This window comes from Delphinus delphis, chromosome 16 (assembly GCF_949987515.2).
Source record: "Delphinus delphis chromosome 16, mDelDel1.2, whole genome shotgun sequence".
Taxonomy (NCBI): Eukaryota; Metazoa; Chordata; class Mammalia; order Artiodactyla; family Delphinidae; genus Delphinus; species Delphinus delphis.
In genome coordinates, this window is record NC_082698.1 from 76,622,833 (window position 1) to 76,646,722 (window position 23,890).

A 23,890-nucleotide genomic window follows, 5' to 3' on the forward strand; every position below is an offset into this window, starting at 1 on the left:
GAAACGCTTTTAAAGGATACATATTCTCCCAGAGACACTGAATACACATGAAGTCCAGGTACGAGTAATCCAACTCATTAAAAGGGACACTTAATTTAAAGAAACAGCAGCAGACGATACCTAGAATGTTTTGTACTATTATTATTGCATTACACATTATTACAATACCTATGCAAAGGTACTTTTAAAGATCTTAATGTTTAGCAGTCCTTGCAAATAAACAGCTCTGTTGATTTTTATTTTAACATATAGCAAATCACGCAAGAGTCTTTTCTGTAAAACACTTTCTTGTTGGAGCCAGAGCAAGAAAATAATGTACAATCAACGAGAAACCTGAAACTTTCCCTTTGAATCACGTTACCTTAATTGAGTCAGTCATCTATTCATTTAGTCATATGCTAACTTTTAGTTATTCTGGCTACATCAAGAAAGTGGAATAGTGTGAGTCTTTTCTTTTCTTTATTTTTTTTTAGTTTTTCACTTTTAATTTAGCTTTGTTTAGGTCTGTGCTAATGAAGACAGTTTTTAGGTAGCACAACTCAGAAAAATGACTTGGGGGTCCAGGGCTAATACAGGTCTGATCTATTTAATGCAAGGATGAATAAGGTAAACAAAGACGTCCTTTCCTTCACATCAGATAGCAGCATAATTATCAAGAGAACCTTCAACTCTCAAACCACAGATGTAATCATGAGATCTGTTCTCCTGTTAATTCAAATCCTTTTGCATGACCTAACTTTGGAAGGTATCTAATTGAAAAATCTCATTTGCCTTTAGTTCTAGGTAAATTAAACGGATTTTTAATTCTACCACCAGTAGGCAGGTTGTCACTTATTAAATGTGTCATTTTAGGATCTTCCTAATACCACAAAAAAGTAACATTTTATCTTGTTTCATAATCATTTTGAGTTTTATCCCTATTGAGTGATTTATACGTTAATAGTACATCTCACTTGTTACATGGTCATTTAAGAAAGAAAGTGCTCTACATTTCCTGGAAGGCTTTCTTTCTCATTTAATTAAGATCACTTCTCAGGAGAGGTCCCCTCAGGTTAGATTTAAGTACTAATATTCCAAAAAAAAAAAAAGGCTTATGCACAGACAATTATAAATAAAGAACATTAGCTTGTGTTGTTCAGGTTTTTCTGTTTTCCCTCTTTGTCTCATTAATATACTGACTTTTTTAGTGTGCAATCATTATGATTTTCGGAATATAATCTCCCAGTTTTATGATTTCAAATACTTAATAGTCCCACAGGAAATATATAGTATCGTGTTCTGAATTTAAAATGTACATAAATATCACATAATCTGAGTCTTTCCATACTTTCGTTTCCCCTCAGAATTATTTTTCTAGCCAAAGAAAACATCAGTTATTCTATTTCCTTAGTTGTTTTTCAAAGAGCCAACGCTGAGTTTTTTTAATCCTTTTTATTATTTGTGTTTTATTTTACCTATGTCACTAGTCACCATTATCTCCTCTGTTATCTGTTATTTAGAGAACCAGATTAGCTTTTTTTGGTTGGGGGTGCTAAATATTTGTCTTTTACATCACTTTTCAACATTCTACATTCCAGATTTTTATAGCCTAACATTTAGGTATTTTCTCTTATGAATATCATACAGCTTAATTTAAGCTTTTATTTTTCTCTGGTATTTTAATTCTCTCATATTTTCTTATCCCCAAATCATGCAAGCTTGTTAATGATTGCTTAGATATATGCATATATGCACCAGTAATATACTCTCTGAAATTGATTACCTCCCATTCTTCTGAATTCCATTTTCTTTTCCAGAATACACAGCCTTTAGAAGGCCTTTCAATGAGGGACTTTAAGTAAACATTCTGAAATATCTTTGTTTTGCCCTCACTCTTAAATATGGAATATAAACTCCAGTATCCAAATCCACATGAAGCACAAACTCATGATGGTGAAATCTTAGTTGAGTAACACATTGTAAATTGATGGCTATCTTCTGTTGGAACTTTGTGATATTTCGTTGAGTTATGATCTCTAGTTTTACAACTGAGAATTCTAAATATTGTTTCTTTTCAAGTGTCCTGGCTTTTTCTATTTGCTTTCAAAATATTCTATTTATCACTGGTTTTATGCTGTTTCACTATAGTCTGTCCAGCTGTTGATTTGTACTCTAGGAATCTGTGAATTCATATTTTTCATCAAAATATTCTATTTATCACTGGTTTTATGCTGTTTCACTATAGTCTGTCCAGCTGTTGATTTGTACTCTAGGAATCTGTGAATTCATATTTTTCATCAAGCCAATAGCTCATCAAAGTTCCCATTCTACATATAGCTCACCTATTCTGTCTTTTCTATAATTCCTATTCAGCATACGCTGGACCTCCTTATACTATTCCCTATGTCTCTTAACTTCTCTTTCAGTGTTGCATTACTAATTTCCTCAGATCTATGATTCAATTTATTAATTCTCTTCAGCTTTATTTATCTATACTTTTATTAATCACTACTCTTAATTTCAATTATTATATTTTTCATTTCTAGAACGTCTATTTGGATATTTTTCAAATTTTCATGGACCCTTTTTTTGTGTGTGTCTTTTTTTTTGCAGTACGCGGGCCTCTCACCGTTGTGGCCTCTCCCATTGCGGAGCACAGGCTCCGGGCGCGCAGGCTCAGCGGCCATGGCTCACGGGCCCAGCCGCTCCGCGGCATGTGGGATCTTCCCGGACCGGGGCACGAACCCGTGTCCCCTGCATCGGCAGGCGGACTCTCAACCACTGCGGCACCAGGGAAGCCCCTATTCTTTCTTATTTTTAAACATTTTAAATACAGTAACTTTACGTTCTCTTTCTGGCATTCTACGATCTGAAATTCTTGTGGGAGGTGTTCTAACTCCACTCTTTATTGTATCTGCAGACCCTTGCCTATGGTGGATTGTTTCCTTGGGTGTTTTGCAAGTTTTGATTGTGGGCTAATCTTTAGTAGTATGTAGGATTTTCCTGCAAGAATTCACAGTGAATTGAGTTGAGAAAGCACACCTCTGGGCCAAATTATATGTTAAGTTCTCAGCTTGGGGATCCTTAGACTACATATGAGGTATAAATGTTAACCCTATTTAAGACTAGTGTATACAAACTATTATATATAGAATGGATAAACAACAAGGTTCTATTGTATGCCACAGGGAACTATATTCAATATCCTGTAATAAACCACAATGGAAAAGAATATGAAAAAGAATGTGTATATATATATATATATATATATATATAATTGAATCACTTTGCTATACACCAAAAGCTAACACAACATTGCAAATCAACTATAACTCAATAAAAAAATGTTAACCCCGAAACCCACATAAAGTACAACCTATGATGTTGGATTCTAAGAACAGTTGTTTTATCCCCCATTCTTTGCTCAAGGCCCAATAGGCATAGGCAAACTTCCTTGTTATTTCCTGCTCGTGACTGTTTGTCCCCCTGTGGATTTTACTGTGTTTTTATTAATCTGTATTTTTTATATGTGATTGTACATTACTGAGAAATTAATAAAATCTAAGATATTTGTTGTATATCATAGCCACCTTAGCATCTAGTTGTAAAATTAGTCATGTTTTGTAATTGAGCAATTTTCCTATTTAGCTTTAAAACATAATCTCTAGAAAAATGACAATCTAATTTAATGATCATAAAATCTAGACAGTGTATTTATACTAATGCACCTACTGTACCACTATTGGGATAAACAACTAGAAAGAAGACATTTATAAGACAAAGGTTGTAATAGTAAATAACCTACCCTAATCCACGAATCATAAGTTTTTCTTCTTCTTTGCCCATTCTAACACTCAGCAGAGAACGAATCTGACCAAGAGATGCCAGCAGGTTGATGGTATCCTCCACGGAAATACCATTGATAGTGTAGGTCTTTGGCAGAGCCCGGACCAGACCCCCAATGCCATCGTACTGTCGATGGAGCAACACGAACATGGCCCTCACCAACTCAGGGTCTTCAATAACAGACTCTTGGGCCCATCGGACCATGGTCTCAGAAATCAACTGCTGAAGAGTGGCTGCAAAGTAATTATGGATACTTCTTTAGAAAGGAGAATAAGAAGACACATTAGATGGGCATTTCAAATGCACATCTCAGATAAGCCAAACTGGTATCAATATTTGTGCCAGAATTTCAAAAATACCTTTTTTGAAAAAAATAAACTTCATTTAAATATTCTTCAATGTCAACATGTCAATACCGATGAGTTACAGACATGCAAGGATAAAAATACACAATATTTTCTTTAAAAACTATTCGTAAAACTAAGGTATTTAAGCTGTTTCAAAATTGTAGCCACTTTTTCAAAACTACTATTGGCAATCCATAGGGCAATCAATGAGTGGTCCTATTACTTTTATTTTCTTCGTTCCATTCTTTTCCTCCCAGAAGATCTGACATCATATATCCTTATAAAGGTTAACCATGGGCATTCAAGGAGCTTTCTTTTTATCCAACTGTCTCCTCATTTGAGTCCTTTGTAGTAGCAACCTCATGAAATTATATTTCTACTTCAATATGTATCCCTAATTGTCACTTAAAATGTCTTCAAAAAGATTTGATTGTGAAACTGTATTAAGATGAAAAGTTACCCCATACATAGATTACTTGCAATATGACAAGCAATATAGCACACTTAAAAGCAACAGAACTTCCAAACCTCTTAAAATATATAGTAAAATTATCAAAGCTAAGTAGGGTTGGTGTGACTAATTCATACATAGGTACTTAGTTCCTATCATCAGTACACTGTTTGATTTCCAAAAGAAGCTGTTTAACCTGTTTTAATCTATACCATACTAAAACAACAACAACAACAAAAAACTAAACTACCAATTTTAACCAAATACAAAAGTTAGATAAAATGCCAGTATACTTCCACGTATCTCAAAACCATGTCGTCTTTTTAGGTCAAACAACCATGTTGTTTCAATAGGTCAAAATTGATAATAATAAAAAGTGATTCATAAGAAACTTTGAACTCTGATTTTGAAGAAGACCTGGCTCAAATTTGGTTATGATACTGAAGAATAAATTTAGAAGTAATTGTATGGATAAAAGATTTCCCTTGTAAGTTAGTGTGAAAAAAACACAAAATTTTCATGAGTTTTTTTTTTCTTTCCATAAAAGCCATTAATAAACCAACACTGCATCTTAAATGAATGCAGTCTCAGCAGTGAGACAGGAAGTCAGAGGATCTCACAGACCTACTTCATGAAACCCTTTTGGATGAGCATGCAGTGTCTCAAGGACCAATTGCCTCAGTGTGCTTATTTGGTTTCAGAGTATCAGTTGTGACTTTTCAGTTAAATATTATATGGACGAATCAGAAATGCATAAGACCTTAGAAAATATTTCAGAACCAAAATATAGTTACAGACAATATCTATTTAAACTTTAAGAAAAGGTTTAACTTGATGCAAGAATATTTGAAAGTCAATAGCATAATATTTAGATATGAAGGCTAAATTACATGCTTTATACCTTCTCTTGATAAGACTGATCCAATCCCTAAATGTTTAGTTCTCTAGGGAGCCCATCCACCTTTTCAAAGCTGCCATCTCTCAATCTGTTCCTACAAATATGGCCTGAGGCTGCTGTCTACTTCTGGCAGCTACAGGCATCTACTAAAGAATCTGATTCTTGGAAGCCGCAAACTCAATTTTCTCACTGGTTCATCTAGTATAATATTTAAGCGATGAGTAAATGCCGTAGTTGAGTCATTGTGGCAGTGCCCTTTCATAACTTACACGACTTCTTGGAGTCACTCTCAACGGGCTTTTCAGCTTGCTTCTTCTTTAGGTATGTCACCTTTTCTACCAAGGATAGCAGGCGTCCTCTAATTGTTAAATCACTGTTTCCATCCAGAGACCCATCTTCATCCAGCTCAATTCCTAGTAGGAAGAAAACAAAGAGAAAGAAGAAAAGAAAAAATAATATTAAAGAAAACATTTAGGATAAATAATTCTCAGGTTTTGCAGGTTTTTCCATTCATAGCTTAAAGCAATGCTGCCATGTCTGAAACAGCTGATGGCACTGAGTTAAGCAATCTTGCCCACTAGCACTCATAGGTAAGAGTCACTCATTGCTCTCTCTCCTTCTTTCTCTTTTTCCCCTGCTCTTGTGATATCAGAGCTATCGGCAGCCAGTACAAAATATAAAACCAAGCAGAGAGGGAAAAGACTCTCTTAAGAGTCAAAATCAATTGTGCTACTTGGGCTAACCCTCAGGCATCTCTTGACCTTGGGCACTGTTTAGACCTACGGTTCTGCCCTGCCTAAAAACCTCCCTAGTCTTTTATCCTCCTTACTTGCTTCCAAAAATATCAGTGATATTTTAATAAGTCGAGGGACAGAGAGAGCAGATATTAGATATCCTAAACTAAGGAATACTTTATGTCTGAAGCAATAATTCTACCATTTTAGAGCACTCCTTTATTTATAGTATATATATAAATGTGTGTGTGTGAGTGTGTGTGTGTGTGTGTGTGTGTGTGTGTGTGTATAGTATAACCTTCCGGCAGTCATTCAGTCGTTCTTCATTCATAAGCTGAATTAATATAATTTTACTCTCTTCATTAAAATAAGATAAAAATAATATTACTGGCGCTATATATATACCACTTAAGAAATGGCTAATTCCTTTTCTTTCACTGAGATGCAGACGCAGACTTATACACACCACCGCATAAAAGGAGAAAGAACCACACATTCAGAACATCCAATCAATTCCATTTTTAAAGTTCTTAGAATAAAAATAAGGGAGAATCCCCTTAATAGATTTGGGCTACTGACATATAATTTAATGCCTACAGGTCAAGAAGACCTTACCACAATGTGTCATCAAATCTTCATGAAAATCTAAGAGTTGGTCTTGGATTTCTTCGGGACATGGACATTCGCTTTTGTCATCCTTAAAATTGAGAAGCATATTGATCTGAAAGTTTGGAAAAACAAAAGAGGAAGAACTAGAGTAAAAGAAAAGTGAATTCAGGAATGGCACAGCAAAGAAGATCATAAAAACCAAAGATGCTCAAAATCTGTTTTTCAGTATTCATAGCTGGTTGCCCAACAGATGAAAAATCATTATCTATCACTCAATCCAACAAACACCACAAATAAATCATTCAAATCTTAGCATGCTGAAAAACGGTCATGTCTTTTGCTTTCTCTTTCTCAATTCCACAATATTAGACCTTTGTATACTTGGCATTCTTCAATCAATTAAGATCTAAGTGTTGGTTTTTAAATTTTTTTATTATGCTTCTCCTAAATTTTCTTTTTTTCCTAATTTCCATGCTTTATTGAATATTTTCAAGAACTATTTTTAGAAGGATACAGTAAAGAAGAAGAAAAACCAAACATAATTGAAGAGTAATATAATGGATAACTATGCTTTTTTCTAACATTAATTGTTCAATTAAACAAACTGCAAGAAACTTTCTTCCATTTGTTTTAGTTTTAGATACAATAGTATCAAATTCATAAATGAAGAATAGTATTAAATTCATAAATGAAGAAAAGTCTGTTCCATAATTTTCCTTTAGGAAACAATTGTAAGTTTTCTTTTTAGAGCTTTGTATTTGAATTTTTTGTTAAACTATTATTTTGAGAAAATTGTAGATTCACATGCTATTGTAAGAAGTAATACAAAGAGATCCTGTGTACCCTTTACCCTGTTACCCCCTATGGTGACATCTTTCAAAACAGTAGTACAGAATCACAACCAGGATACCGACACTGATAGAGTCAAAAGAGAGAACAATTCCATCATTTCAGGATCCCTCCTGTTACCCTTTTATAACCACACCCACTTCCATCTTGCTTGCTCTTCATCCCTAATTCCTGTCAACCACTAATCTGTTCTCCATTTCTATACTATTGGCATTTTAAGAACGTTATATAAGTAGAATCATACAGTATGATATATGTATTCCCATATGATCCTTTTGACAACCGTAGGGTCTGTAGTAGTATCTTGTTTCATTCCTGATTTGATACTTTGTATCTTCTCTTTCTTCCTCTGTCAATCTCTCTAGAGTTTTCTTGACTTTACAAATATTTTTAAATAACCAGCTTTTGGATTCACGGATTTTTGTAACTGTCCTGTTTTCAGTTTGCATTCATTTCTCATCTGTTCTGTATTACTTGTTTTGGGTTTATGTTGCTCTTTTTCTCAATTCTTGTGATGGCAGTTTAGATTATTGCTTTGAGTGCTTTTCTCTTTTTAAATGTTAAGTATTTAATGCAATACATTTCCCTCTCACACAGTTTTGGCTGTTTCCACAAATTTTGATATGTGATATTTTCATTTTCTTTCAGTTCAACGTAGTTTTTAACTTCTCTTGAGACTTGATTCTCAAACTATGGATTATTGAGAAGTGTGTTGTTTAGTTTCCAAGTGTTTAGAGATTTACCTGTTACCTTTCTGTTACTGATTTCTAATTTGACTCCACTGTGGTCAAAAAAACATTCTGTATAAAAAAATTCAATTCTTTTACATTTGTTGAGGTTGTTTCATGGCTCAGGATACAGTCCATCTTTGCAAATGTTTCATGGGCACTTGAAAAAAAAATGTGTGTTCTGTTATTGGGTGGAGTGTTCCACAAATCTCCAAAAATCCTGCTAGTTGATGACAGTGTTGTATTCTCCTACATTCTTGCTGATTTTCCATCGAGCTTTTCCTTCAAATATTGAGTGAGGGGTGTTGAAGTCTCCAACCACAATTGTGTATTTCTCCTTTCAGTTCTATATGTGTTCACTTCACATATTTTGCAGTTCTTTTGTTTAGTGCATACACATTTGTCTTCCTGGTGGATTGATCTTTTATCCTTTTGTAATGTTCCTGTCAGTCTACGATAATCTTCTTTGCTCTTACCTTCTTTTGATTAATTTTTTAATTTAGTTTTTCATGACATACCTTTTTTATCCTTTTACCTTAAACATATCTATATTATTATATTTTAAGTGAGTTTCTTGTAGGCAGCATGTAGTTAGGCCAAGTTTTTCAAATTCACTCTGTCAATCTCTGTCTTTTACTTGGTGTATTTAGATTATTTATATTCATGAATTTACTGGTATGTTTCTGTTTGTTCTGAGTTATTTATTTTTCCCAACATGCTTTGAGTTCCTTGAACTATTTTAGGATCCCATTTTGAATTATCCATGGTACTTTTTAGTGTATCTCTTTGCATAGCATTTTTAGTGGTTGCACTGGATATTATATTAATATATACATAATTTATCTCAGTCTACTGGTATCCATATTTTACCAGTTTATCTTCCTTTATGTCCCTTTTTCTCTCCACTGAAAATAAAATTGCCTTAGATATTTCTTATGCATACATTTAGAACACATCAGACAGTTACCATTTTTGCTTTGCCCATGAAACATAATTTAGAAGACTCAGGAGGAGAAGGAAATTGTATTTACCCTTAACACCTTGTGCTGTTTTGTCTTCCTTCCTGATTTTTCACATTTTCTTCTTTCATCATTTCCCTTCTGTTTAAAGAAGGCATTCTTGCAGAATAATCAAATTCTGGTAGTTTTCCTTCATTTGAGAAAGTCTTGATTTCCCCTTCATTCCTGAAGGATATTTTCATTGCATATAGAATTCTGGTTGACAGATCTTTGCTTTCAGCACTTGAAAAATGCTGTGCCACTTCCTTCTGTCCTCCATATTTTCTGATGAGAAATCCATTGTCATTTGAATTGTCTTTCCCCTATGAGTGTCATTTGTTTCTCAGGGCTTTCAAGATTTTTCTTAGTCAAACTTCTGAAAACTAAAGACAATGATATGTCTTGGTTTAGATTTGGGGGGTATCTCATTTGGGATTTACTCAGTTTCTTGAATCTCTTATCTTTGTACCTTTTGCCAAATTTGAAAAGTTTTCAACCATTATTTTTTCAAGTATTTTTTCAGTTCACTCTCTTTCTCTTATCCCTCTGGAAATCTAATGCCACAAATATGATACCTTTTGCTATATTTGCACTCGTCCCTGAAGCTGTATTTTTTTTTTTTTTTACTCTATTTTCTGGTTTTTCAGGCTAGGTAATTTCTATTGTTCTCCCTTCAGTTCAATGATTCTTTTCTCTTTTTCTTCCATTCTGATGTTAAGTCCATCCACTGAAGGTTTTTAAAAATTCAGATACTGTATTTTTGAGCTCTAAAATTTCCATTTGGCTCTTCTTTGTATCTCCTATTTTTTTTTTTTGCTGCAACTTTCTTTTTTTAGTTTTGTCATCTCGGAGTTTGTATCTATTGATTGTCATTTTTCATTCAAGTTTTTGCTGGTTCTTGGTGTGATGAGTGATTTGTAATTGAAACCTGGATACTCCTGGTATTATGTTATGAGACTTTGGTTCTTATTTAAACTTCTGGCTTTTTCTGACACTATCCAGCAGGAGAGGCTGGGGCGCCTCATAACTGCCAGGTGGAGTGGAAAGTTCATTTCTCCACTTGACCTCCATGAAGGAGAGAGGAGACCTTGTTTCTGCTGTGTGAGGCTGGGAGATCCAGGTCCCCAATGGACCTGAACTCACACAACCCTGGCTGGAAAGCGTTAGAGTGCCTTGGTATATCTCCCTCCCTGGCCTCTACTGACACTCAGGAAGGGGTAGGTCACCACTCAGCAGGGATTAAGTCCCAGCTCCCCACCGTCCCAGTTGGAGCACCTGTGTACAGCCTGGTGAGAGTGGAAGTCTAAGCTCTCCACTCAGTGTCCGCTGGTTTGGGTAGGGGGTGGGGCACAGGGTTTACTGTGGTGTTTGGCTGGAGTAGCATGGTCATTACCTAAAAGTTTTCTGTCTTGCTAGAAAAAAGTTTTTCTGGTCCTTTGGCTAGACAGAGAAGGCACTTGTTGGGGCTTTTCTTGTCTATGCCCGCTGGCGTTTCTGCGTTGGCGGCTTCTTTAGCTCCAAGTCTGGGATAGGTGAGGCAAAAAGAAAACCCAGGGAACTCACCACCACGTCATTCCTCAGCTCCCAACTTCCGTAGCCACTCTTTCTTCTATCTTTCAGAGTCTTCTTATGTTGTCTTTTATGTAATGTCCAGGGTTACAGTTGTACTTAGAAGGAAGAATAGGGAAAGGCACATGTACTCCATCTTTCCAGAAGCACAATTCTCCCAATAGTAGTTTAACAAATGGAATTACTCTGGGAGAGGTTGGACTTGTTCTCTGCCTCAGTAAGTGTTGTTTACAGCAATAAACAAGATTCCATGTCCCTTCCCTCAAAGAAATTACATTCTGGTGAGAAAAAGATAAATTCTGCAATTAGTCCCTAAACACTTTCATTCAGAGGTATCTTGGACATAGAGGGAAATGGCAAGGTAAGATATTGAAGACGCGATCTGTCAGTTATACCCTATGACCACCATAGCTACGTTTTGGTAATATCTCACACTATGAGACCCATCCTGAGGTGGAGGCCAGAAAATGCACAATCCTAGACTAGCTCATTCTTGGGTTTAGGCATAGGCTTTTGGTTTTGCTGCACCCAAGGGAGACCTGGGTTTGGAGGTGAGCAACCAGAGGAAGAACCACAAAGAGGTGATCACTATTCCTGCAAGACTGGTGGCAGTGACACTGGGTTCTTCTAGGAGACACAAAATGCAAAGTATTAAGTCCTAGGAGTCAAGGGTGCCTATTAGCTGGGGCGGTGCTGTGCCAGCCAATGAAGACCCACCTGTGCTTGGATATTATTCCCATTTGAAGAACCTCAGAATCTGGCACAGTGGTTTCCACAGAGTCCGTAATACACCTGATACCTTTTAATAAGTCTCTCATCTGTCTGAACTAACAGATAATTAGATAATTTTGGTGAGACCAAATAAGGAGGCAATTTTGGTGAGACCTATGAATACTGACTAAACGAACGTAGCCAGTTTAAAGAGAACAGGAGAAAAATACGCTCGCAACTTCCGGTATCATTTTGCAATGTGTGGAACCTGAATGAACTAAAACCCAAAGTAAAAGGAAGACCTTTCAGTTCATTCTTATACCTGCTCTTGAGGCGGTGACCTGAATTCCTTGGTTTTCCTGGCTGTGAGTGCAGCCGACATGTTTAAGGCTTGCATAACTTCGTTATAGCGGAATCGTTGATTGTCTTGGAGCTTGGCTACAAAGTCATCTGAAAAGGCCACAATGGCTTCTATCCGGTGCCTGACCTGGCAGTCACAGAGGTACTGAAGTAGCAGGCACATCTAAAGAGACGATTAAAAAGACACCAAATTTAATTTCTGCAACTTAGTTAATGTATATCAAATCAAAATTTGTGGCAGACATGCTTAGTTGTCAACTCTTTTCCTTTATTAACAGAATGCTGATTTTATGTAGACAGCAATGTGCTCGGTCCCAGGAGATGAAACGTAATTCGTCTAAGACCAAATGGCAAATACCCTCTGATGTCCCTCTGATGAGCACTTACTGTCCCAGCCTCGTCTGCAGCTAGAGGCAAATGAGGTCACGAAGAGAAGTTTGCAAGGGGTCGTCTGGGAAAGATTTTTCACCATTCCTAACAGGCTAGAATATCCTCTTTTCAAAAACTGGCTAATGACATGATCACTGGAGGAAGAAGGAGGTGACACACTTTAGGATAAAAACCATAAACTGAGGATTGCAGGAAGATAGTAAGGTCTGGGTTCCTGATGACACCACTGAGCTACTACATTCATTCTAGAACTGTCTACCTCCAGACTTTAACTAAGTGGTTTTATTGCTTATTCATTAAATGGTCAGCTGGGTATTCTTTTACCAGAAGCCCAAAGGGTTTTTAACTGATACGGCGCATCAGTAGAAACATGCCTTCCAGAGAATGTTCTGCCCAAGTTCAGGGAAACATTTAAATACACTTTATACCAATTGTGATATAAATACACAGCAGTGTTAAAGAGGACTTTAAAACCCTGTCTATCACCATCCACAACATGGCCATTTCTGTCTGAGACAGCCCTAGTGTCTATGTCCCTCTCTCCATCCACTTTGGCTTTGTCCCACCCCAGTGTAAGCACTGTCCCCCGCGGGTCTGAACCAGCATGACAGCGTGCTACTAAGTGGCCTCTGGATGACCACCCTCTCTTACTCCCCTCACAGAGAGCTCTACTGAGATGTTCAGAATAAAATTATCCTGCTAAAATTCTTCAGAGGTTTTAATTGAAATTAGAATAAAATTCAAATCCATCGTATGGCTGGTTTTAGCAAACAGCAAGACTCCGTATGAACTGCCTTCTGCCTACTATCTCACCCTCCTTCCCCGCAGACGCTGGTCTGGTCTCTTCCCGAGTCAGAGCCTTTGTCATGTTCCGTGCTCCACGTGAAAAGCTTCTAGAACACTCTTCCCCTCCCTCTTCACAAGTCCTGAGCTCCCGCTACTCAATACCTGACCCCAGCTAAAAAGTTACCCTTTCAGAAAGGCCTTCCCTCACCCTACTCACAGTATTCCAGTTGAAATTTTCTTTCTTCTAGAAATCCATTCTTTTCCTTCTGAGCATTTAATGCGATGAACAATAAGATATTCTAACAGAAATACATATAAAGAAGTGTATATTTCCCCCAGAGACAGTGAGCTTCCTTCAGCCAGCACCCAGTGCCTGGCTCAGAGGAAGACCTCGATCAGGGCTGACGAAGGAAGGAAGAGCAAAAAAAGGGTGTCAAGGATGCAAGCAACAAACTGATGCTAATGAACGAAAGAGTTGTTAGGAAAGGGTCCTTGGGACACCTGGATGAGCACAAAGACAGGCAAGGTCTTTGATTCTCTAGAAACACAGGCAGGAAGTAAACTCTTGCGTGTGAGAATGGACGCACCTACTGGTGAGCAAGCGTCCTAAGGTTGGAAGGGTAGAGGTGGGGTTGGGAACAGGCAGTGAAAGCCTTGCATTTCAGGCATTCCAACAAAATGTCGGTGAAACGCATCCACGGAAACAAGGAGACGCAAGGAAGCTGCGAATGAATAAGAGGGAGAAGAAGCGTAACAGGGAAGAACAAATTTGACTCCATATTGGATTCGTTTCCTTTACTTTAACCTTTATATTCTATTGCTTTTGCTACAAGTTGATCACTAAAGGGATGTTGCTTAAAGTATACATAATGGTCCGTCTCCAGGGACCCTGCCTCCCATGCCTGAATATTAAGCTAAAATACCTTTGTTTAAACTCACAGGAAACATCGACCAGGCCCCCTGTGAATGGCTGCAGGAAGAAGAAATTAAGATATCCCCTCCTGAATCTGGCCAGAACCAAGAAATATCTGCAATAACTTCTTGCCCTTTGTTTGTTTGTTTGTTTTAACTTTACTTCCACACCTCTCCCTCTTTGCTCTATCAAAGAAACCAGCATCCCAGCCCAGGCAAGATGGTTCTTTGGGACACCAGTCCCCCATCTTCTCGGTCTGCTGGCTTTCTGAATAAAGTCACTATTCCTTGCCCCAATACCTCGTTTCTCGATTTACTGGACAGTGCGGCGAGCGATATGTGCTTGGACTCGGTAACACTGGCAGGACAAAAACCCATCTCCTATGCTCCTTTCAGACAGACATACACACACGCACATGCACAATTATGCACAGCCACCCATACACACAGAGAAATAGCGACATGCCACACACAGACGTGTATGACGGGCGGACACGTACTTGACCAAGGAAACCACCTTGACAAAAATACAAAAAAATATGCCAACTGACTCAATTGGAAAATACATGAACTTCATTCCAAATGCAAGAAAACTAGATGGGCATGTCCCCAGGCGTAACAGGAAGTTGGTTAATTTTATGAAGAACTATCTTTACCCAGGAATACAAATACACACACACACACACACACACACACACACACACACACACACACACACACACACAGAAAAAGAGACAAAGGTCAGTGTTAATAGGTTGCGAAATTCACTGCAATCTTTTTCTCTGATTACCTGCAATTTAACTGGCTCGGGCAGTTTCATTTGGAGCAGGCCTTCCTTGGACCTCTTACCGCCTTTGTTTTCTTCCTCAGCGGCTCCTTCCAGCTTGTAGTCTTCCGCGCAGGGCTCCTTCTCTGGCGACTCTCCCTCTTCCTCGGGACCGGCAGCTTCCTTGAACACGCTGGGCTCAATCAACTGCAAGATGTGTTTCAAGTCCTCGTTGTGGAAGATGCCCATGATGAGCAGGGTATAGAACAACTTGATGAGAGGGACGAAGAGGAACTCCGTGGTCCCCCCGACGGGGTCCCGGGCGTGAAGGCTGCCCTCTTTCACGGCCTCCGTCAGCATCTGTATGGTCTTGGCCTTCAGGATGTCCAGCGGGAACTCAGGGCTGTACTGGTAACCCTCGTTGTTAATGCTGACGAAACTCGGGGAGGAAAACTGCATCCGCGGCCTGAGGGAGGTGCTGAGGCCAATGCCCGGGAGGCCGTGCTTTTTGTTCTCATCGGGGAAGAGGGTGATGCTCTTTGTCTCCTCCGTCATGGGGACGATGAACTCATTGTTCATCATGAGCCTGGCGGTGGCGTAGGAGCTGAGGTGGATGTCAATCAGCAGGTCATAGTAGCCGGCGCGCAGCAAGCCGGGCATGTACTTGTTCTCGATGGCGTAGAGCAGCTGCGGCTCGTCCACGTGGCTGCACAAGGCGTGGGCCACCCGGTGATTCCCAAGCGCGCAGACGGCCGAGTAGAGCCGGAGAGTGTGGTAGTGGAACTTCAGCAGTTCTTCCTGCTCGGTCAGTTCCAGGATGTCCACAGATCTGGGGACAAGAGAAGTTAAACATGGACACTGAAAACGATTCTCCATCAGAGGAGAAATCTGCATACGTCATTGATGTCACAAGTTATGGAAACAGACACTATTTTTTAAATTAGTTTTCTGCGACATGTTTGATGATAGCATAGATTTAAAAACATCAGCTCTAGATGTTTTTAAGTTTTCTTCCAGATAGAATTTGATGTTGAAAACTTCCAGTCACTAGTGCTTGGAGCTGTCTTCATTCTTCATCATCTCAGGATTCTGAACATCTCTTTCAGATATTTGGGTCTCAAGCTGACCCCGGGGACTCCCCTCCTTTCAGAATTTGAGCACTCTTCGAAAAATCCTGAATCTCCTTTTCCAATTTGGCTAACCTGCTTCAAGAAGCCAGAAGACTTAGCCTTAGGCTATGTTGCTTTGTCTCCAGCTTTAGGATCAGCTCTGAGTATAACCAGTCAGTAGGTAAACAGAGGGATAATTCCTTTGACATAATTTACCTACTTACACGTCCCTCACGGACCCAAACATATGCCAATGCCACCCTGTTTCCACCAGGTATGTGCCACTCATGAAACAAACACTATTAGGCACATTTTCACTCAGCAAAGTTTCTGTTGGGAATCTGAGTTTATATCAGATCATTTTGCTTCTACCACACGTCATGACCTTTCAACGCAATTAAACCTTAAGTGTATGTACAGAATATACCTAAAGTCAAGTCATTCCTTTTAAAAGAAAATCTATTTTAAGAGTACATAATTCCTTTAGATGCACTAATTTTTCTAAACTCTTTAAATTACATAGATTGTTCATGGGCAACACTATAGTATTAAAGGTAGAAACTTGATATATTGATAATCAAGGGAACCACTCATTCATCTTGCAATGTATCCTTGGTGAGACGGTAATATAAGCTCATCAGGACAGGGGCTATTATATACTGTGGTTCTTAGCATTCATCCAGCACCTAGCCCAGCACACAATGGGTACTGAATAATTACCTGTGATTATTTATTGTTCAGCTTTGTCACTATCCTTAGATACCCTGCCATCCTGTCCACACCACCTATCCATTGCACCTGTGCTTTTCAGGTCACAGGCATTCTGCTAAAACCCACTGTGGCTTGATGGTGCAGACTTATTCCAGACTCCACCTTCTGACTCTCAGAGTCGGAAGATTCATGCTTTATAAAATGCCTAGCAAATAATTACCCACCCTGTGTATCACCTAGACTTCCAGGAAACCACACATCTGCTGGTCCCAGTTGCTAGCACCTAGTTCTTGGAAAGGTATAATTGAGTAAGCCCCCGCCACCTCAAGGTGCAGTGGAGGATTCCCATATCTTAACTGGGCTCTTCAATCTCCCAAGAAGACTGTTACCCTTCCCTCAGCCTGCCTAATGGCCAAAATATATAAACCCGTTTACTGTAGCAACACAAAATATCTGTACTCTAGGTCCTTACTGAAGAACGCAATTCAGTCTACCGTCTGATCAATCTCAAAATGTCAGTTTCTAGAAACAATATATAAGAACTCTACAATCTACGTTGCTGCTGCCACTCCCAATTCACCCCCCATGATTCATTTTATGAAGCCATGTTCTTTCCTATAAAGCACCCCTCCTCCCTACCAGACCAGTCTTTTAAGGTAAGGGTCATGTCTGTTTTGCTCACTATTTTCTATCCAGTGCCAGGAACACAGTGGGCACTAATACATGTTTGTGGAAGGAATGAATGAATGAATGAATGGGAGAAATCGGAAGGAGTTGTAGTCTACTTCTCATAACCTGACTTAGGTCAAGACAAACCAAAAGATATACCACAACTAATTTAGTCTGTCTTTCCACACCAACCCATTTTAGCAATATTCATACATTAATGAACAATGGCTTTAACTGGAGGAGAGCAAAAGAAATAACTCACTGTTTCATCTGTTATAAGCACAACGCCAAATATATCATCTAGCACATCTTTAGCACGTGCTGTAAATTGCACTGTTGTCAGTAAATATTCTCCTTCCCCCTTCTTCCCTGTAGATGGAGTCATCTTATCGACCCTAGTTACTTTGGGCTTGCCTATACCTGACTTGCCTTGGTCAATAAAATGTAACTGGATAGAACATCTGCCACAAGGGAAAAGAAAACTCTTAAGAGGTCTGTTAGCCCTCCTTCATATCTACCCTTGACCGTGGAAGCTATACGTCCCAGATCAGGGCTGCCCCATCAGGGGGGGCAAGAAGGTACATGAACCACATCTGCAGACCATCCCCCCAGCCTGGAGCAGGACTGCAGGGGACCCACAATCTCCTGTAACATGAGCAAGAAATACAGGTTTCTTTGCAAGCCACCGAAATTTGGGGGCTGCCATTACAGTAAAATCTGACTAATACAACTCATTATAGCCTTTAAAAGTCTCCAGGGGAGAAATTTCCTTCATGACTCAATATCATTCTTTAATTCATCAAATATTACAGAGTACCTATTATGTATTGATCACTGTGCACTGGTGAAATGATGGTGAACAATACAGACAAGATTCCTGCCCTAAGGCAGCTTACTGCCTAGTTAAAGAGGGAAACAACCCCAAAAATAAGTGAATTAAATTATGAACCATGAGTGAGATATCTCATGAAAGAAACAGAGGACTGACATACATCTACTACCATTCAATTTTTTTTTTTTTTTTTTTTTTTTGCGGTACGCGGGCCTCTCACTGTTGTAGCCTCTCCCGTTGCGGAGCACAGGCTCCGGACGCGCAGGCTCATTGGCCATGGCTCACCGGCCCAGCCGCTCCGCGGCATGTGGGATCTTCCCAGGCCAGGGCATGAACCTGTGTCCCCTGCATCGGCAGGCGGACTCTCAACCACTGCGCCACCAGGGAAGCCCTCAATTTTTAAAATATTAGTTAATTGTCATATTATTGGGGCATGAGCAACAGATTCTACTTGAATACTAGTCGGCATTTCCATTTTGGAATCTGAATTTTGAAACTCATCAGATTTTTCTTTGGCTTCTACGAAGTGTGAAACCAATGTGCAGGCATATCATGGTGTGATGTGAATGACTGTGGACCAGTCCTGGCTTTGCTATTTTCCTATCCTTACCTTCTCTGCAACCTGATTCCAATGACACTTTTTTTTACAAATTTGCATTTCATATATTTTGGGAAATTGACTCAAATTCTTTACAGCCTATAGTAAGAATTTAAATTATCCATTCATTTGCATATAATTTATCACAGGTAATTAACATAAATGATACATTACGATGGCAGGAGTGTATGTTGGGTTTCCATAACGTGCCAACATATTAAATCACAACCTTAAAACTCTCTGCTTAATAGAGAGAGAATATTTTCCCTTATAAAGAAAAATTCGTTCCCAAATGTGATGTTTCTTTTGGTTGCAGAGTAATTTTTGTAAAACATTAGCTGCAAAATTCCAATAAAACGTTTCTCACATAAAATAAAAAGTATGAAATTAAATTGAATCCTCTAAAGAGTACATTATGAATGCTGTATCTCTCTAATTATTCCACCTAAAAATATACAAATACTTAATGGATTAAAAAAAATTCACCTGGCCAGATTAATTTTTCTTTGGATTTCTTCTGTTTGAAAACAGCTTTATTGAGATATCATTTACATACTATACAATTTACCTACTTAAAATAAATAATTCAATGGCTTTAGTATATTAATGGAACTGGGCAACCATAACCTTGACCTAAGCTTAGAACATTTTCCTCACCCCAAAAGAAACCCAGTAGTACCCAGTGGCAGTCATTCCTCAGGTCCACTGCCCTTGCCCCCCCTAAGTACACATTATTCTACTTTCTCTCCCTAAAGATTTGCCTATTACGGACTTTTCCTGTAAATGGAATCCTATAACATGTGGTAGTAGTATAACTAGTTAAAAACTCAGTATAATGTTTTAAAGCTTCATCCATTTTGTAGCACATATAAGTACTTCATTCCTTTGTATTGCCAAATAGATTTACAGTACGGATTCACCACACTTTATTTATCCACGAATTAGTTGGTGGGCATTTGGGTTGTTCCCACTTTTTGGCTACTGTGAATAATGCTGCTCTGAAATTCGTGTACAGGTTTTTGTGTGGACATGTTTTCATTTCCCTTGGGTATATACCTAGGAGTGGAATTGAAGGCTCTTACGGTAACTCTGTATTTAACTTGTTGAGGAACTGACCAATTGTTTTCCGAAACACAGGTTAAATTTTAAAAGTATTAAAAAGAAATAAAAGTGCCAAGCATGTCTAAATATATAAAAATGAACATAGCTCCTACAGCTTTTTAAGAGTAGAGTTTTAAAATATAAGAAAAATAACAAATATGTGTGTCTTTGCATTGTTTTCATGAAATGTTTTCACTCAGTTTGTGACTTAACTTTTTAATGATATTTTGGGAGGGAAATCTTGGTCCCAAACTTACTGAGAATGAGGCTGCTAAAATGAAATCTCTGCAATTTAATTGGCTGTCACATGGAAAAACTGAAAATCATAAACAAAGCCACCTCTGAACACTAAGTGTACTTTATATTATTACTATGACTGTCTAGAATGCGTGTGAACTTATTTCCAAAGCCCTCAAGGTATCTTCACAATGCTCTTTCACTGACATCTCTTGGTCTCAGTTTTTCCCATCTATCAAACAAAGGACTGAACTAAGTGATTTTTCTGACTCCCTCTTTACTGTCTTACAGTTCTGTGATACTCTCTTATTCAGCTGCCTTAAGTCAGATGGCAGCTGTACTTGCCTGAACTTTTACTTACTGTTATTCTCATAAGCAAAACAAGAATGAGGAAAGAAATCATACACTATCAAATCACCTCTTCACTTATAATAATTCTGTTTCCGTAACCAAGGAGTTGAGACATAGACTTAAACTTGGGATGTACAAAATAACGTCTGCATGGCCCCAAGAAATCAGTATTTTTTAAACCCCATTTTGTTTCCCCAGCACCACCCCTGAACCCTGGGGTAGGCATCTAATTTGCTGGGTCCCCATCAGACAGTGAAGGATGCTCAGGCCTGACCTGTTCTCCTCTGGGATATGGAGAGACATGAACTGCAGAGGTTCCACACACTGCACCAGCCAGCCTTGGCGTTCACTTATTCGAGACACGTCTACCTTCAAGAACTGGTTGGGCATTCTGCTCCAGAGGACATGTGAGAGGAACTGCACATGGAGACGAGGGGGACACTGCGGCACGGGGTTTTTGTGCTCGCTCTTGAATAATCCCGCTGAGAGAGGCATCACATTCTAGGAGATGGGGAAGCAGAAAAAGAATGAATGGATGACACTCCTGGGGGATCAATAAAGTGACGACTAGAGTTCTGTACAGGAAAGAGATAATGACAGATACGATACGTGTTGAGCAGAGTCAATACAAAAACTAATAGAAATTGGGTTGAGCTGTTTCTGAAAGGACAAGTGGAGAAAATTTGGGGATGTTTCCTTCCCATATACTCAATGGCACACTGAGAATGCGAGAGCAAGAGAGTATAACCATGTATCTTTCCTATTCCTTTACCAAGCTGGGTCCTCAGGGACGCTGGGCATGTCTTTAGCTGCCTTCATCCAAACATCCCGAAAGACTGGTCACATCCACTTGGCTTTCTCCCTCTCTTATTGTCTGTCCTTTGTCACCCACTTCATCCATCCTTAAACTACTCACACCCTCACTCATCATCAGGTTTCTCAGGTTTGAGTCACCAGCAATAGACCAGAGACAGCTCAACAGATAAACCTGACTGTTAAACAAGAAACACAATTTCTTTCTCCTCCACCTTCCTCCACCTCTAATATGTATCTTCAACCATTCCAATTCCTGCAGTCTGGCCTCAGGGAAAGAAAAGTCTCTACTTTGCCAAAGTTTATTCATTCATTTATGATCGTGATACCACCCCTGCCTGCCTCTTCTGGGCCAATAAAACAATGACCTCATCTTTCCGCATTACCTTCGGTTTCTTCCTCTCCTCTAGAACCTTCTCTACTGCATTATTTAGACTTGCTCATCCTCAAGCTACTTTCCTATTCTCTTTTGCTAATGGGGACAAAAAACCCAGGCACTTGTATCAGGCACTGAGAATGTATCAGTGAAACTAAACAGACAAAATCCCTACCCTCATACAGCTTCCATTTCTTTTTCATCAGACATAAAATAAACAAAATCAGTAATTAAATAGTTATTAGAAAAGAGGCCATGGAGGGGAAAAAAAAAACAGGATGGGGGAATCAGAATGCAGGACAGTAATAATAAACAGGGTGGTCAGAATGGTGTCACTGAGAAGATGACATTTACAGAACGATCCAAAGAGAAGAACCATGTGGATATGCAGGGGAAGAAATTTCCATGCAGAGGGTACTGTGAATGCAAAGAACCCAAGGAGGGAGTTTGCCTGGCAAGTCTGAGGAAGAGCTGGCGGCCAGGGTGGCTGCAGTGGAGTGAAGGAGGGGACATCAGGAGGAGGTGAAGTCAGAGGGGTTAGAGGAGGTCAGCTGGTTTAGAACTTGAGAACCATCATCAGACCTCTGATTTTTACTCTCAGGGAAACAGGGTTTCTAGGGTTTCGAGCAGTGAAGTGAGTGACATGGTCTGATTTTTATTTTAAAATAACGACAGTCACTCGGATTGTTCTATGATAAACAGAAGGGTGAGGATGAATTAGAGGCTAGTGGCGAAAAATACAGATGGGAAATGATGGTGATGGAGGGCAGATCAGCAGGAGGGGTGGCGGGAGAGGACAGAAGGTGGAGGATTTGCCGGGGGGTGGAACTGGGATGCGGAATGTAAAGGAGGGAAGCCAAGGATGACTCCAAGGTTTGGGGTCTGAGTTATTAACTGACAGATCAGGAAGACTCGATCAGGTAAGTCAGGAGGAGGGGGGAGTGATGGTCAGCAGTCCAGTTTTGGACATAATACAATTTGCAATATCTATGAAACACGAAACATAAATGTCAAATAGACCAATAGCAGAGTCTGGGTTCTGAGAAACTACCACTTTTCTGTCAAATTTCAACTTTTTTTTTTTTTAACATCTTTATTGGGGTATAATTGCCTTACAATGGTGTGTTAGTTTCTGCGTTATAACAAAGTGAATCAGTTATACATATACATATGTCCCCATATCTCTTCCCTCTTGCGTCTCCCTCCCTCCCACCCTCCCTATCCCACCCCTCTAGGTGGTCAGAAACCACCAAGCTGATCTCCCTGTTCAGTCATCCAAACCTGCTGCCTCCTTTCCCTCACGTTCAATCTCAAATAATAATATGAATTGAATGATCTTGAACAAAATACTACGGCTTCTTCCATCATTTTACTGAAATTTTTCTGGAAAGGTCACTAAAGCCCTCCTACTTAACAAAAATCACAGATTCCTTTAGTCCATATTGTATTGGCTCTTCTGTGGCAGCTGGAATCTCGTTTTACAGAAACTGAGCTCACATGGTTTAAGAAATATGTCCAAGGTCGCTGAGCCAGCAATGGTAAAACTGTCTACCAAATTCACCCTGAGGGGTGCCCAGCATCTCATCGTTTACAATTGCGAATTCCAATTCAATTCAATTCCTTTTCCTGAATTTCAACAGGCTCTTCTGCTTGTTGTTGTATTAGTATCCCTTGGCTGGCCAAACGAAAATTATTCAAATTAATCCTTTTCAGATTAACATATACACACTACTATACATAAAATAGATAACCAACAATGACCTACTGTATAGCACAGGGAACTATACCCAATATTTTGTAATATCCTATAAGGGAAGAGAATCTGAAGGAGTACACACACACACACACACACACATAACTGAATCACCATGCTGTACACCTGAAACTAACACGACATTGTAAATCAACTATACTGTCCACCCCCAAAAAAAGTAAGAAAAAAGAAATTAATCTTTGATTCTTCACTCTCCTTGAGCACCAAATCCAATTTCAACAAATCCTATTAATCCAATTCATTGACAAATTCTGTTAATCTCTCCCCTAAAACACCTTCTTACGTTTCACTCTCTCTTTACGATGACTTCCATGAATCTCATCGTCTTCTCCCGTGTGGACAGTAAGGGATTGTTGATAGATAATTATCACTACCTGCTCTCATTC

At 39.0% G+C, this 23,890-nt stretch overlaps 1 protein-coding gene across 1 annotated transcript in view; it reads right to left on the reverse strand.

The window, feature by feature from the left end:
- Window positions 1–23,890, reverse strand: part of RYR2 (ryanodine receptor 2) — a 714,060-nt gene that overhangs the window by 206,306 nt on the left and 483,864 nt on the right. Inside the window, exons 36-41 of the mRNA XM_060035003.1 lie at window positions 20,816–21,042; window positions 14,958–15,762; window positions 12,042–12,242; window positions 6,871–6,976; window positions 5,791–5,934; window positions 3,785–4,058 (exon numbers count right to left, since the gene is read on the reverse strand). Coding sequence (XP_059890986.1) covers window positions 3,785–4,058; window positions 5,791–5,934; window positions 6,871–6,976; window positions 12,042–12,242; window positions 14,958–15,762; window positions 20,816–21,042 — 1,757 coding nt within the window. The remainder of the gene's footprint in view (window positions 1–3,784; window positions 4,059–5,790; window positions 5,935–6,870; window positions 6,977–12,041; window positions 12,243–14,957; window positions 15,763–20,815; window positions 21,043–23,890) is intronic.